The following is a 16,208-nucleotide window of genomic DNA, read 5'->3' as shown; positions in this document are numbered from 1 at the left end:
GCACGTTGTGAAGGACCAGTGGGCAGAACCACAAGTGCGTGGTGCTGCAGGGCACGTGGGAGCACTCCCTCAGCCAAGCCGTGCCCGTCGACCTGGACGGGTGAGCTGCTAAACTTACTAACTAAACTTATCAGGTGTAATTATAATAATGGTGTGTTGTGCGCAAGTGCACGTTGTGAAGGACCAGTGGGCAGAACCACAAGTGCGTGGTGCTGCAGGGCACGTGGGAGCACTCGCTCAGCCAAGCCGTGCCCGTCGACCTGGACGGGTGAGCTGCTAAACTTTTTTTTTTATTCTCTTTTTATCTGCAATCGGCTGTTTTAGCCATAATCAGATGTTATGTCTTTTTTGAGGGTTTTGAGAGGTATTCCATTAAATACTCTCTCTTGACTTTGATAGAATTTATCTTCTAGTGCCACTTAGTGCCTCTGGTCTAGCCGCAGTATTTGCCACCTTTTCAGCCTACTCGGATTGTCATTGGTGTTTACCAAGTCCCTTGCAAGTTCGTTTGTATGTTTTTTTAGTCGTTCTTTGTACTTAACACAATATCTGTCAACTTCCTCTTTGATTGTTGGAATCTTTAGGTATTTATGTATCTCTGTATTCTTTGCAAACCATGGTGCACATGTTACAGCCCTTAGCTGCTAAACTTACCGCAATTTTCTTACCTATTTAACACATTCATTGCCACCCAGCCAAATAAGACATCCGCGCCAGGCCACAAGAATTTCGTCATATAAAGCTGTAGTAGCACGGTCCCGACTATCGGGTCGTCCGGCCTGGGAACGAAATCATGAAATACCCGATAGTCGGGTTTTCGGCACTGAATGTGTTAAGAAAGTTGTAGATAATCTATATTACCTACCCTACCTACCTGTACCTATGTACAGGATGTTTTTTCAACTACAGCCTACGAGTTAAATATAAATCTTTACCGAATGAGCTCACATTTAGCGTTCCTACGTAATTTTAGTGACAATGTCCCATGTCATGTAGGTATCTACGATAAAGTGACTGGTGATGGATAACCAAAGTGGCCATATGAAATCTAGTCTGTAATAAAACAACGTACTCATGGACTTTTTGGATTAGTTAGCAGTCTCTCTCCTCAACTAACTTATGTAGGTATTCTATTCTACAAAAACATGTATTTTTTTTTTTCAGTTTAAAACAGTATTCCCTATTCCCCGGCCAAGTAGTGGTGATGCGGGGCACCAATCCGCGCGGAGACAAGTTCCTGGCCGAAGAAGTATTCTGCGATGGCTCGCTACCATTACCTGACCATAGGGCGGATATTATTAATGCTTTACAAGGTATGTATATCCATTTTTAACATTGCCTACCTATATTAAATATATTAAAAACGGGTCACTCACGTATTTTGAGTCGAAAACCTATTTTCCTACCTATGTAGGTAGGTATTCTAAACTGTAGAACCACCACCACTAAAAAAACGCATTGCCAATCTACCCACTGATCCAAAATGGCCCTAAGTGCGTAGCGAACATGCCAATCGTTTACGCTCCGTAACGAACGAAACGCTACGGAGCGTTAACGATTGGCATGTTGGCTAAGCTCCCAGACCTAGAATATGACCTGGAAACGACTACATATTCGCCTTAAATGGATTTAGTGCCGTTTAAAATACCTTCAAACCAATATAGATTAATTTTGCTCTAGGAAACATGTCAATGGTGGTCGCGGCAGGCCCGTACACGACCTCAGACAACTTGTCCTACGAGCCGCTCAAAGACCTGGTCGCGTATATCAGCACACATAAACCTCACATCGTGATCATGACGGGACCCTTCATGGACGCTGACCACGCGAAATTGAAGGATAACACCTTGGCAGAGACTTACAAGTCGCTGTTTGATAAGCTGATCGATAGTTTAACGGAGCTTAATACTAGCTGGTGAGTGGTAACACTATGTTTGACTTAATAAGGTTACAAACGGCCTTTAAGTAATCTATACCTATCCTATGGGCCTCTAAAAGACCTGATCGCATATATCAGCACACACAAACCCCACATCGTGATCATGACGGGACCCTTCATGGACGCTGACCACGCGAAATTGAAGGATAACACCTTGGCAGAGACTTACAAGTCGCTGTTTGAGAAGCTGATCGATAGTTTAACGGAGCTTAATACTAGCTGGTGAGTTGTAGCACTAATGTTTGAGTTAATAAGCTTACAAACGGTCTCTAAGTAATATATACCTATTACCTATCCTATGGGTCTCTAAAAGACCTGATAACATACATCAGCACACACAAACCTCACATCGTGATCATGACGGGACCCTTCATGGACGCTGACCACGCGAAATTGAAGGATAACACGTTGGCAGAGACTTACAAGTCGCTGTTTGATAAGCTGATCGATAGTTTAACGGAGCTTAATACTAGCTGGTGAGTTAATAGGCATGACAGTAATGATTTTAATACGGTTACAAACGGTATCTAATTAATAATCGATACAATAGGTATAATTATATATATTCTACTGTGAGTGAATTATTGTTACTGGTTACTTTCTCTTAATAAATTACAATATTTATTATTTATTTCTTTATGAACATACTGTACTTGCTTAATTTGCAGAAGGTTACTAAATTCACTGTCGGTAATTTTATCGGTAATTCCACTAGGTATATGTCACGTTTTTCCTCAAGGGAACTTGTTTCTTTCACTACATTCTGTGTTGCGGTTTGTATGATTATCCATTCAGTTCATATTTACTAAGGTGTTATGACATATGAGAGTTATGAGGTAAATATAACTTACGGTTTTATGGGTATGACGCCACTAGTCTTATTAGACTTGCATACAAGTATACAACTTATGACATACATTGGTATAATGTAGGTACCTGTGATTTGTATTTTGCACCTTATCAAATAGGTAAACAGTTAAATCAGTAATATGATTAACAAATATGTCGCATCATTGAGCAGCAAAAGTAGCTAAAGGCTTCGTCACACAGGCGAGCTTCTGGGCGAGGCGCGAATGTTTTATATGTAAAAGCGGCGCGCCCCGCTTACGCCCCGCCCGGAAAACGCGCCTGTGTGATGAAGCCTTAATAGCTACTTGGGCGAGGCGTTTAAAATGACAACACGCTCACGTTTTCTTATTAATTGACGGTGAATTCGTGTCAACCGTACCTCACTCACTATTTCCGTACAAACGTAATAACATGATTATTTATTTCCAGTCCCTCCACCAAAATCTACATAGTATCCAGCCACAAGGACGCCTTCCACCTGAACATATTCCCCACGCCGCCATACTCGACGCGGCGCAAGCACCCGCACGTGCACTTCGTGCCGGACCCGTGCACGCTCAACATAGGAGGCATCATCGTCGGCGCCACGAGCGCTGATGTGCTCATGCAGATCAGCCAGGAGGAGATATCGCTGTGAGTTTACTATACTGTTGCTTGTAACAATCAATTCCCACCGTCACAACACAAGCACCCGCACGTGCACTTCGTGCCGGACCCGTGCACGCTCAACATCGGGGGCATCATCGTCGGCGCCACGAGCGCTGATGTACTCATGCAGATCAGCCAGGAGGAGATATCGCTGTGAGTTTACTATACTGTTGCTTGTAACAATCAACTCCCACCATCACAACACAAGCACCCGCACGTGCACTTCGTGCCGGACCCGTGCACGCTCCACATCGGGGGCATCGTCGTCGGCGCCACGAGCGCTGATGTACTCATGCAGATCAGCCAGGAGGAGATATCGCTGTGAGTTTACTATACTGTTGCTTGTAACAATCAACTCCCACCATCACAACACAAGCACCCGCACGTGCACTTCGTGCCGGACCCGTGCACGCTCAACATAGGCGACATCATCGTCGGCGCCACGAGCGCTGATGTGCTCATGCAGATCAGCCAGGAGGAGATATCGCTGTGAGTTTACTATACTGTTGCTTGTAACAATCAACTCCCACCGTCACAACACAAGCACCCGCACGTGCACTTCGTGCCGGACCCGTGCACGCTCAACATCGGAGGCATCATCGTCGGCGCCACGAGCGCTGATGTGCTCATGCAGATCAGCCAGGAGGAGATATCGCTGTGAGTTTACTATACTGTTGCTTGTAACAATCAACTCCCACCGTCACAACACAAGCACCCGCACGTGCACTTCGTGCCGGACCCGTGCACTTCGTGCCGGACCCGTGCACGCTCAACATCGGAGGCATCATCGTCGGCGCCACGAGCGCTGATGTACTCATGCAGATCAGCCAGGAGGAGATATCGCTGTGAGTTTACCATACTGTTGCTTGTAACAATCAACTCCCACCGTCACAACACAAGTACCCGCACGTGCACTTCGTGCCGGACCCGTGCACGCTCAACATAGGCGACATCATCGTCGGCGCCACGAGCGCTGATGTGCTCATGCAGATCAGCCAGGAGGAGATATCGCTGTGAGTTTACTATACTGTTGCTTGTAACAATCAACTCCCACCGTCACAACACAAGCACCCGCACGTGCACTTCGTGCCGGACCCGTGCACTTCGTGCCGGACCCGTGCACGCTCAACATCGGAGGCATCATTGTCGGCGCCACGAGCGCTGATGTACTCATGCAGATCAGCCAGGAGGAGATATCGCTGTGAGTTTACGATACTGTTGCTTGTAACAATCAACTCCCACCGTCACAACACAAGTACCCGCACGTGCACTTCATGCCGGACCCGTGCACGCTCAACATAGGAGGCATCATCGTCGGCGCCACGAGCGCTGATGTACTCATGCAGATCAGGCAGGAGGAGATATCGCTGTGAGTTTACTAATACTGTTGCTTGTAACACGTGCACTTTGTACCAAACCCGTGCACGCTCAACATCGGGGGCAATTTATCATAATTTTTTATGAGATCTCGCTTATGAGGGACTCAAGGGGTTAATCCAAAGAGTAAAGTAAGTGGCTAATCTCTCAACGCTAGGAGTTGATCAGTTAAAGGATAGAAACATCCTCTTCTAAGAACTAAACCAGACTTTTATTATTAATTATTATCATAGGGAGCTGGGCAGTAACCCAGATTAAGGTTTGCTACAAATTTATTGCTCTCATCTTGAAGTACCAAAATCGATGAATTTTTAGTTTAGTTACTTTCATAGCGCTATGACTTATGGCATCATGATCTGGGGAAAACGGGTATTAAAAAGAGAGTTATTCAGATTCGTTAACAACAATAATAAAGTGTCTCAATAGTCAAATAGTCAATAGTCAAAATATACTTTATTCATGTAGGCCTAGCAACAAGCACTTATGAATCGTAACATACTTATAAATTATCTTAAGCTAATTATCAGAGCAATGTATTGATGCTATTATTCCATAATAATATTGGATTATTATACAAATCAAACTTAACACAAATTTAAGAATTTCCCAAAAGGATCGTCGAACATGAAAAAAATTTGTATAAAAAAAACCGGCCAAGTGCGAGTCGGACTCGCGCACGGAGGGTTCCGCACCATCAACAAAAAATAGAGCAAAACAAGCAAAATAAAAAAGCGGCCAAGTGCGAGTCGGACTCGCCCATGAAGGGTTCCGTATTTAGGCGATTTATGACGTATAAAAAAAAAACTACTTACTAGATCTCGTTCAAACCAATTTTCGGTGGAAGTTTACATGGTAATGTACATCATATATTTTTTTTAATTTTATCATTCTCTTATTTTAGAAGTTACAGGGGGGGGGACACACATTTTACCACTTTGGAAGTGTCTCTCGCGCAAACTATTCAGTTTAGAAAAAAATGATATTAGAAACCTCAATATCATTTTTGAAGACCTATCCATAGATACCCCACACGTATGGGTTTGATGAAAAAAAAATTTTTGAGTTTCAGTTCGAAGTATGGGGAACCCCAAAAATTTATTGTTTTTTTTCTATTTTTGTGAGAAAATCTTAATGCGGTTCACAGAATACATCTACTTACCAAGTTTCAACAGTATAGTTCTTATAGTTTCGGAGAAAAGTGGCTGTGACATACGGACGGACAGACAGACGGACAGACGGACAGACAGACAGACATGACGAATCTATAAGGGTTCCGTTTTTTGCCATTTGGCTACGGAACCCTAAAAACGGTCACCCATCCAAGCAGCCCATCGACACCCCATACTATGATAACTTAGGAACGTACTTGTTACCAACGTTGAGGCATAGAAAATAATCTTATCGAATTAAAATGACTGCTGTTGCATTTTGGTAGCACATACCATACTTGCTTTCAAACATAGACGTATTATACCTACTTTTCTTTAGGTTGGTATGATCGGTAAAACGTCTACCGTGTTTTTAAATTGTCGTGAAAGCGGTTATGTTACGTGTTTATTTTTGTGTTTAGACTAAATATCTTTAGCTTTTATTTAAATGGGGGGCAAATCTTTAAGAAAATGTGAAGTTTGTGGGGTCAGGCGTGTAAGGAAACTGACTTCTGATATATTTTTCACCAGATTTCCACTTGATCCGAACAGGTCGGTAAACTGATGTTTTTGTGCGATATTTTCATTTTGAGTCGTTACCAGATACTAATTTAATTAGTTTGGAGTAGTTTTTATCATTTACAATCCTTGATTAAAACGAAAACATTCTGTGAATAGATTCTTCTTGTAAAAAACTAGGTAACCTAAGACACGAATAGTGTGCGAACAACTTCGACGGTAATCCCTTTATTTCAGATGTCGATTTATGGGTAAAGGTAATAATGAGGTAATGAGGATTTGGAATATTTACCTATACAAAGGCTGAATGAAACTACAACCTCTGAATATATACAAGTGAATGTAAATAAGCCTGACAGCTTTTTCCCTTTGTGGGAAGTTGGAGTTCACACTTCACAGCCTTCACAGGCAAGACTCAGTGTTTGCAGAAGTGCTCTAAAAGTAGATTGTAGCTTTATTTACGTTCATAAGCGTATTGTAATATGCCTACGTAAATATAAAAATATCTGTATCTTATCTTTATTATGTAAAATAAAATTATTTTTATATTTTGCATTTATTTTATTAATCCACCTGATTCTCAAAATTTACTTTAACAGTAGTATAGTACAACAGCACGTATCGCACATTTATCGATATCGATAAACAGTAGGTACCGGAAGTGTCGAGCCCTAGCGTTGTTTTTTTTGTGTTGGCAGTATTGACATGTATTTGGTGTGTTGGCACAATGTACGTTCTTAATTCGGTTTAAGGCTTGTTCGAGAGTGCCGACTCTTAAAACGTAGTGATTTAATACTCTTTGCATCCAAGTACTGACCCCGCCCGACGTTGCTTAACTTCGGTCAAAAATCACGTTTGTTGTATGGGAGCCCCACTTAAATCTTTATTCTGTTTTTAGTATTTGTTGTTATAGCGGCAACAGAAATACATCATCTGTGAAAATTTCAACTGTCTAGCTATCACGGTTCGTGAGATACAGCCTGGTGACAGACGGACGGACGGACAGCGGAGTCTTAGTAATAGGGTCCCGTTTTTACCCTTTGGGTACGGAACCCTAAAAAAGAGTACTTCAGATAGATAGATAGATAAATCATTTATTTGACAGCTGCAATGACACACAATATAAATTTACACACAATCATCATAACAGAAAAAAAGGGAAAAAAAAAACAAAATAATTATTACACTAACAAAGAAAATAACATAGAAATGAGCAGGGTTCAGATTCATTAACAACAATAATAAAGTGTGGTTGTTATGCTCTGGTTTCCTAGGATAGCGGTGCCGTCATATAGCGGCCGTCTCCATACAAATACTACGACATCCATATTTAGCCGTATTATTTAGTATGGAGACGGCCGCTATATGACGGCACCGCTATCCTAGAAAAACCGATTGTGGCAACACATATATTATGTTTTAAATAATTTTATTGTTAATATTAGTTGCCTGCGCGCCGCGCTCCCGCGGCCGCGCGATGTACTTAAAAGTAACGGTATTATCTTCGGGCGCATTCGTGCGCACTCGGTTTTCCTAGCCAGCTCAGTCGTATCCGCTATCCGACGCCGGAAGGCTGCGCGCAGGCCGATCGCTCTCGCTTGCAATTTAAATACGTTTACATGTACTTTTCTCTGTTTCTTCTTGTACGGTGTCCTGTGCTATTTTCTTTCTTCCGTACTGTACTGACTATCTTCTGTGGACTGTGTTTAACCTATAATAAACTTTATAAATGTTAAACTGCGTATGTTATTTAATAGCTCCGTAGCTATACGATCTTTACAGAGGCATGGGCGGCGACAAGCTGGCCCGCGTGGCGTGGCACTTGGTGTCCCAGCAGTGCTACGGGCCGCTGATCCCCGCGCCGCGCGCGCAGCCCGCGGACGCCGCGCTGTGGGCGCAACACGCGCAGCTGCCGGCCACGCCCCACGTGCTGGTGCTGCCCTCTAACTTCAGATATTTTGTTAAGGTGACCTAACTTTTCCATTAATTAAGTTAGCGATTATCTAATACCTTGAAACGAGCAAATCTTGTTTATTTATTTATTTATATATATATATATATATATTTCGGGGATCTCGGAAACGGCTCTAACGATTTCGATGAAATTTGCTATATGGGGGTTTTTGGGGGCGAAAAATCGATCTAGCTAGGTCTTATCTCTGGGAAAACGCGCATTTTCGAGTTTTTTTTATGTTTTCCGACCGAAGCTCGGTCACCCAGATATTAATTATTACTTGAGACTTCGAAAACAAGAGCGATCAACCAAATGTGCCTTAGTACTTTTTCGGAGCCACATTGGCAAGATCCTAATAGTTATGCTTTCATTATTCTGGACTGTATGTTATTATGTACCTGTACTGCTGTTTTTTTTTTTTTTTTTTTTTTTTAATGGACTTGAGGGCGGTGTTGCCCGTAGCCAACGTCAAGTAAATTAAAGGGAAGGAAATTAAACGCGGAACAAGGATTAAAGGTAATTCGGAATTTGGAAAGTGTAGTGGTCAGGACAGGTAGGTATATAGATGAAATACAAAATGATAAATATACTTAGTTTTATAAAATATTATACCTTTATATCATTATTTATTTATCGTATGGCATATCTATACATGTCACTGCGTTATAAATTTAAAATTTAAAGCTAGAGTTCTTAAAATAATCCACGGCTTTCCCAGTCAAGGTCTTGAGCTCTTCAATGTTGCCACCGAATTTGGTGTTGGGGCATTCTAGCACCATGTGACGGATTGTTTGTTCCGGTTTTCCACATCCGCATGCCGCCGACTCACACCATCCCCATTTGTTCCTGTGGTATGCGGAGTTGCCCACGTCAGTTCTGAAGCGGTTCAGCAGGCACCAGACACGTCGTTGGGTAGTGAAACCTGGAGGTCTTGTACGGGGGCTTAGTTCGAAGAAGTCGGTTGGTTGTAAACGATGTATATAATTGTAAACGATGAATGAAGCTAGGATGTTATAAAAGTCTGGATTGATGAGCAAGGAAGGGATGTCTATTGGAAATGGAACATTTTTGGATAGTAAAGAATCCATCAAAGCAGTACGATCATAAAAAGGACATGAAAAGAATATATGATTAATATCCGCCTCCTCGGCACCACAGTCACAATTGGGATCGTTAATAAATTTAAATCGAGCAAGGTCAGAAGGAGCAGATGTATGGCCCAATCTCATGCGTGTTAAACATGATATTTCACGTCTTTTAAAGTTTTTATTGTAAAACCACGGCTTTACAGGGATGTCACTTTGAATCTTAAGGTAATAACTTCCGGATTCCAGGCTGCTCCAAAACCAAAAGAACTCCCAGGCTAACCTGAGATATCTTTTGGGGAGCAACAGAAGGTCATGACAATAGTTTTTATATGGAAATATATCACCAGAAGCAACAGCATCTACCGCCAGACGATCAGCCTTCTCATTTCCGGGAATTCCACAATGACTTGGCACCCATACAAAGTTTACAGTAAGCCCTTTCTTTTCGCATTTTAACAAGACGTCTCGGATATCATATAACAAAGGGTAACTGTTAGTCATTTTGAAAGGAGATTTTAATAGAATTTGAAGGCAACTTTTAGAATCGGAAAAAATTACACATTTATTTAAATTGAACATGCAAACATATTCAACAGCTTTATAAATACCAAATAGTTCTCCGGTAAATACCGAAGATTCTGGAGGGAGTTTAATTTTTTGTACAACATTATACTGGTGATGAAATACACCAACCCCAACACAACTATTTGTAGCAAGTTTTGATGCATCTGTGTATATGTAATGCCAACCAGACCAATATTCGCCCACTAAGTTGTTAAATACAGGTTGAGCAGTTATTATATCCTTAGAAATATTGGAGTCTAGAAAAACTTGTGGAGAAATAATCAAAGAGTCAAAGTCTTTCTCGTATATAGGAAGGTTAATATGTCTGACAGTAGGAGAAGATAGAGCCAAAAATTTAAGGTAACTATTAATTATACAAGGAGGAGTTCTATTACGCCAATATGGAGATGACTGCATATGATCATAAAGAGTCGATAATTTTGTGATAAGAGGATGAACCGAAAATGGCATAGTCCTAAAAATGAATCTGTCGGATAAAAATTGACGTCTCAAATGCGCAGGTGGGTCAACACACTCCACTTGCATGGCATTAGCCGGACTGGTTCGCATAGCACCAAGGATTGTCCTTAGTGACTTATTCTGTATGACATTGAATACTTTAATGGCATCTTCTGTACCCGGAGTTAAAAGAAAAGAACCGTAATCAACAACGCTTCTTATTACTGCATTATAAATAAGCTTCAAATAGAAAGGATGGCTGCCCCACCATACACCAGCCAAGCATCTCAATATGTTTAATGAGCGTTCACATCTACCTTTAACATAATTACAATGACCCTTGGCTGACAAATTGTAGTCCAAAACCATTCCTAAATACTTGACTTCTTGACGAAAGGAGATTGTAGTTCCACCATAGGATAAACTTTCATTAACAGTTTTTTTCCTGGGAGAAAATATAATTGCTGAGGTTTTCGGGACTGAAAGGTCTAACCCATTATTATTTAAATATACATTTAGTTCATTCAAACTAGCATTTATGAGTTCACAGGCCTTTTGTACGGATTTATTTCTTGAGTAGAGCACTATGTCATCGGCATATTGTAAAATTGATATATAATCTGGCAAATTGGAACTAAGGTCGTATGTATATACATTAAAAAGTAAAGGGCTAAGAACAGAACCCTGTGGTAGTCCTTTCCAAACTGTCCTGTGAAATACTTTATCATCTAAATCTAACCTAATCGTCCGTTCATAAAACATAGCAGCAATAATATTACACAAGCGTTCAGGAACTCCCAAGAGGAACAACTTATTTACAAGAATTGATATATTTACATTATCATAGGCCGAATTGATGTCTATAAAACAAGCTACGACATATTCCCGTTTCGAGAAGGCTAAAAGGATATCAGAAACTAACAAACCCACACAGTCTAAAGTGCTTCTGCTTTTGCGAAAACCATATTGAATATCGGGTAATAATTTTTTACTCTCAATAAACCACTCTAACCTATTTTTAACTAAATGTTCTAAAATCTTAATTAAAACAGAAGATAACGCAATTGGACGATACGAATTTGGATCATAACGGGGTTTATTCGGTTTGAGAAAGGGTAACACCAACTGTATTTTCCAATTTGGTGGAATGTCACCTGTCATAAAAATCCCGTTGATAATATTAAGAAAGTAACCTATAACGTTGTCACTAGAATGTTTCAAAAATGAATATGGAATACCGTCGCATCCTGGTGCAGAATCAATAACATATGATAAGACATTCTTTAGCTCTAAAAACGAAAATGGACTGTTAAAAGGCTGCACGTTATCATTATCAATATTGGGCGAGGAAGCCAGTTCAGGACACACAGGGAATGGGACAAATGAAGGAGCTAATTTATCTAAAAATTTCTCGGCTACTGGAGGATCAAGATTGATGGCGTTATTTTCTACAAAAGCTCCTCTAAACATTCTAACCTTCCTCCAAACTTCTGAGGGGTGAGTGCTAGGACTTAAAGATGCACAAAAGGATCTCCAACTGTCAACTTTCTTTTTCTTCAAAAACTGTTTTGTTTCTTTTAAAGTAACTAATAAGGAATTAAAGTTCTCTTCGCTCATACTATTATTATACATTAACTCACACTGTTTTCTCTTTTTAACAGCTTCTGAACATTCAGAATCCCAACATGGAGGGCTCGGAATATTGAATTTAGAGGACTTCTTACGAGGAAATACTTCATCAGCTATATTAATTATAAACTTAGCAAAAGCATCAGAAGTTTTAAACAAATTTTCACGAGATACATCGGGTAATTCTCCCAACCTCTCATCCATATGTTTGCGAAACTTATCCCAATCTGCATTTTGAAGTTTATATGCTAAAAGTGGAGATCTTTTATGTAATGGTCTGTTTTTAATAGGAAAAGAAATGAGAATTGGAAAATGATCACTGCCATAGGAAAGTGGAAGTACCTCCCACAGTAAGGAGTGTGATATGGAAGAGCTACAAATTGATAAATCTAATGCACTAGGATTCTCATTGGGAGCAGACCGACGCGTAGGAACACCAGAATTCAATATACATAAATTATAATAATCAACTATGTCTATTATTTCCTCGCCTAAAGTACTTGAATTGAAACACCCCCAAGCTGGGTGATGGCAATTAAAATCTCCTAATATTAAACATGGAGTAGGAAGAGATGATATAATGTTTCTTACTTCACTAAGTATGGTAAGCGAGGGATGAGGTATGTACACTGAAACTATACAAATGTTATCTACAAGAGCTGAGATTATGGAAAATTCATTATTATGAGGTGCTAATGGAACATGAGAGAAATGATATGATTTTTTTACCAGGATGGCTACACCACCATGCCCATCCGACCTGTCTTCGCGGAGGCATGCATAGCCAGGAATTTTGAAACATGACTCAGACCTGAGCCATGTTTCAGATAGGGTAATAACAAAAGGGTCATACTTCTTAATTAAATGGATTAAATCGCTTTTTTTATTGTTAATGCTGCGACAATTCCATTGAAGAATTTTGGAATTGTTGGCCATTATTGGAGGAAACATGAGGACTAGTAATATGTGCAGCGTTGGACGGTTCTGAATGGTTTTTGTGTAAATTAATACTTAACAGTTGAATAAGTTCTAATATGAGGTCATTGGTAGTTTTATTGTTAAATTGTTGCACAATGGCACAACCATTCCCAGAGGGGGATGGCATGTTATAGTCTTTAGATAAATTGTAATGTGAGGCAGTGTCAAAACCTTTCTGGGATTTTGGCAAGCTGCGAGGTTTCAGAAAGACTGTTTTTTTATATGAGTGAGTAGTTGTACCTAAGTTATTATTATTTCTATTATGCTGAGACGGGAGAGATGTTGGAGTGGACATGACCACATCTGCATATGGTTTTGTTACAGGAGGGTGCAGTTTAGAGGCCTCTGTATAAGATATAGCACTTTGTGCCATAGATAGCTTAATATTTTTCTGGCGCTCATACTCTGGACAGCGAGACTTATTAGTGGCAAAATGAACACCGGAACATAAGCAACAAGATGCACAATCTTCTTCAATAGTGCATGTGGAGCCAGTATGACCCTCTCCACACTTGTAACACCTCGGTTTAGATCTACATTGTCCCTGCGTGTGACCAAAGCGAGAACAAGAGTAACATTGGATCGTTGGATAGATGTATAAGTCTACTGGTAGAGCGTTATAAAACATAAATATGCGTTTTGGAAGAACTTGGCCATCAAACGTTATAACAACTGTTTGTGATGGCTTCCAGACCGGAGAACCATCCACAATCACTTTATAATTAATTCTCCTTACTTTTAAAACTTCACCACAACCTACTGGGACACTGATGTTTTCTTTGACCTCCTCTAAAGACATTTCAGTTGGTATGCCTTTAACAACACCCATTCTGATAACGTTAAAACTTGGAATAAACGCCTTATATTTGTTGTCAGTCAGTCGAGTGTCTTTTAGAAAATGGTTGGCATCCTCATACTTTGAGAATGATAGAGCGACTCTATTGCGGCCTATACGTTTGACACTACCATTAACAATGTTCCTAAAATTGTGCCGTTTCAAAAAGTTGCCAAAAGCAATTGAATGAATAGAAGTGCCATCATTGGGAGATTCTTGTTGTTTCTGGACATGTACTACATACGGCGAAGAATCAGTTTGTATATATTGCTTCCTGGACATGTCTCTGAGCTGAGAGGTGGTATTCACTGAGCCAGCTGGGGCTGCAGCTGGGGCCGCAGCTGGGGCTGCAGCTGGGGCCGCAGCTGGAGCCGGAGCAGGAGCTAGAGCCGGAGTAAAAGCTGAGGCTGAGAGTGGTGCTTGAAATTGTGACTTTGTATCGGAGTTGTTTGAGCAAGTTTGACAATTGCAATCATCTGTAATGGATTCTTTATCCCTATTTTTGTCCTTGTTATGTCGCTTTTTTTTATTACAGTGACGACATATCCTCCTGGATGCGGTCTTTCGTTTTCTCACCTCAGAAGATACAGAACTATCTGTATCCACGCTGTGATACTCTTTCATATCAATTTCATTATCAGAATTTTCATTATTATCGATTGTAACAGTGTGGGAAACCGGAGGACCACCTCCTGGGTCGTGAGGCTCGTCGTCATCACCGCCCATGGCGGTGAAAAATGTATTAAACACTTACCTAGATAATGAATAAATATATACAAAATATAATAAACTAACTACCAATGATATTTACAAACTATTTACACTGCGGTGACCACTATTACTACTAAAAATATTTAAAATTGTATAAAGGAGAAAAAAATACGCGCGCACAGGTCGAAGTTTCCCGCCCTTTTTTTTCTGTACTGCTGTTCTCCGAACTGTACCTCAATTACCGCTTGGACCCTTAGAGGATATAACCAAACGGAGTAGCCATTAACAGGCGTTCCCCTCTGTCAAAAATAGGCGGCCAATGGTCATACACAATGTATGGACTGACGTTTATGTGACATGGCTATTTTTACGTTACGTATACATTTGACGTGCCCCTCCCCGCAAAAATCGCAGACTGTTTTGTACAGAAAATTACAGACAAGGCGTCTCCGTTTGGTTATTATTATTATCCTCCAAGCTTGGACCAGTTGCGAGCACGGGCCCGTTTCTCAAAAGCTTGTAACTTGTAATACAAGTGGAAGTTCCTTTCTGACAAAAGCTGTCAAAAAGTGACATCCGCTTGTATTACAAGTTACAAGCTTTTGAGAAACGTGCCCCAGAGCGCACCAGAAAATTGAGATTTAATATTCCTACTTGAATTTCTAGGAGGTGAACGGCACAATGGTGGTGAACCCCGAACGGCTCACCAAAGGCACGGGCGGCGGCACCTTCGCGCGTCTCCTAGTCAAAGTGGACGGAGACTCGAGGAAAGTCGCGGCGCAGGTGGTGCGAATATGATATCATTACGTAATAAAACATTCTGTGAGTACAATGCATTGTTTTTTTCTAACTCTGTCCGTAGTTAGCTAGAAAAGTCTTCAGAATAGAAAATATTACGAAAAACACTGATTTAAACTTTCACGATTTTTACACATTATTAAATTGCGCTCTCTGCGTAGGGGCGCCACTAGCATCCTAGGGCCTACCGCGAAACGTGAAAATCGAAATCACTCTTCCATAATCGAGCGATAAAGAGGCAGATAACGAAATTAGGATTTTTCGCTTTTCGTTGTACGTAAACAAACCGCCTTGATGCATGAATGTCATAGTGAAAAATTCTCAAAAAAATATTTAAAAAAAATGTATAAGTTACTCTATGGTTTACAATATGTGCTGGCGCTGCTCTCTGGTGGCAGAACATTGCATAGTCACTATTAGTCTTGTCTCCAAAATCTTCAGACTTGGCAATTTCATACTTTATGAACAAAGAAGGTACCTAGTAAAGTAGCACAACCCTTAATTGCTTTTTCGTAAGGTTGCCTAGTAGAAAATGCATATTAGCATTAAGTCCGCTATTTGTACGGTGAGGTATTTTATTCAATAAAGATTTAATAATAGCATCCTCCGAAATAAACTTTTATACAGTAATCGTTGTAGTCACTTACCGAAAAAGATGCTCTTCGGCCGTGTACGTAACCGACCTTTCGTAACTGGTAACGAAGGAAGAAAA

At 40.6% G+C, this 16,208-nt stretch overlaps 1 protein-coding gene across 1 annotated transcript in view; it reads left to right on the top strand.

The window, feature by feature from the left end:
• LOC134655848 (DNA polymerase alpha subunit B) overlaps window positions 1-15,522 on the top strand; it is a 29,866-nt gene extending 14,344 nt beyond the window's left edge. The window contains exons 8-12 of the mRNA XM_063511339.1: window positions 1,165-1,313; window positions 1,681-1,915; window positions 3,218-3,421; window positions 8,263-8,446; window positions 15,365-15,522. Of these exons, the coding sequence (XP_063367409.1) occupies window positions 1,165-1,313; window positions 1,681-1,915; window positions 3,218-3,421; window positions 8,263-8,446; window positions 15,365-15,496 (904 nt within the window). The 3' untranslated portion in view covers window positions 15,497-15,522. The remainder of the gene's footprint in view (window positions 1-1,164; window positions 1,314-1,680; window positions 1,916-3,217; window positions 3,422-8,262; window positions 8,447-15,364) is intronic.
• The last annotated feature ends 686 nt before the right edge of the window (window positions 15,523-16,208 follow it).

The sequence above is a fragment of the Cydia amplana genome, chromosome 17, assembly GCF_948474715.1.
Source record: "Cydia amplana chromosome 17, ilCydAmpl1.1, whole genome shotgun sequence".
NCBI classification, from domain to species: domain Eukaryota; kingdom Metazoa; phylum Arthropoda; class Insecta; order Lepidoptera; family Tortricidae; genus Cydia; species Cydia amplana.
Note: the sequence above shows the minus strand (reverse complement) of the source record. Positions and strands in the feature narration are given on the sequence as shown.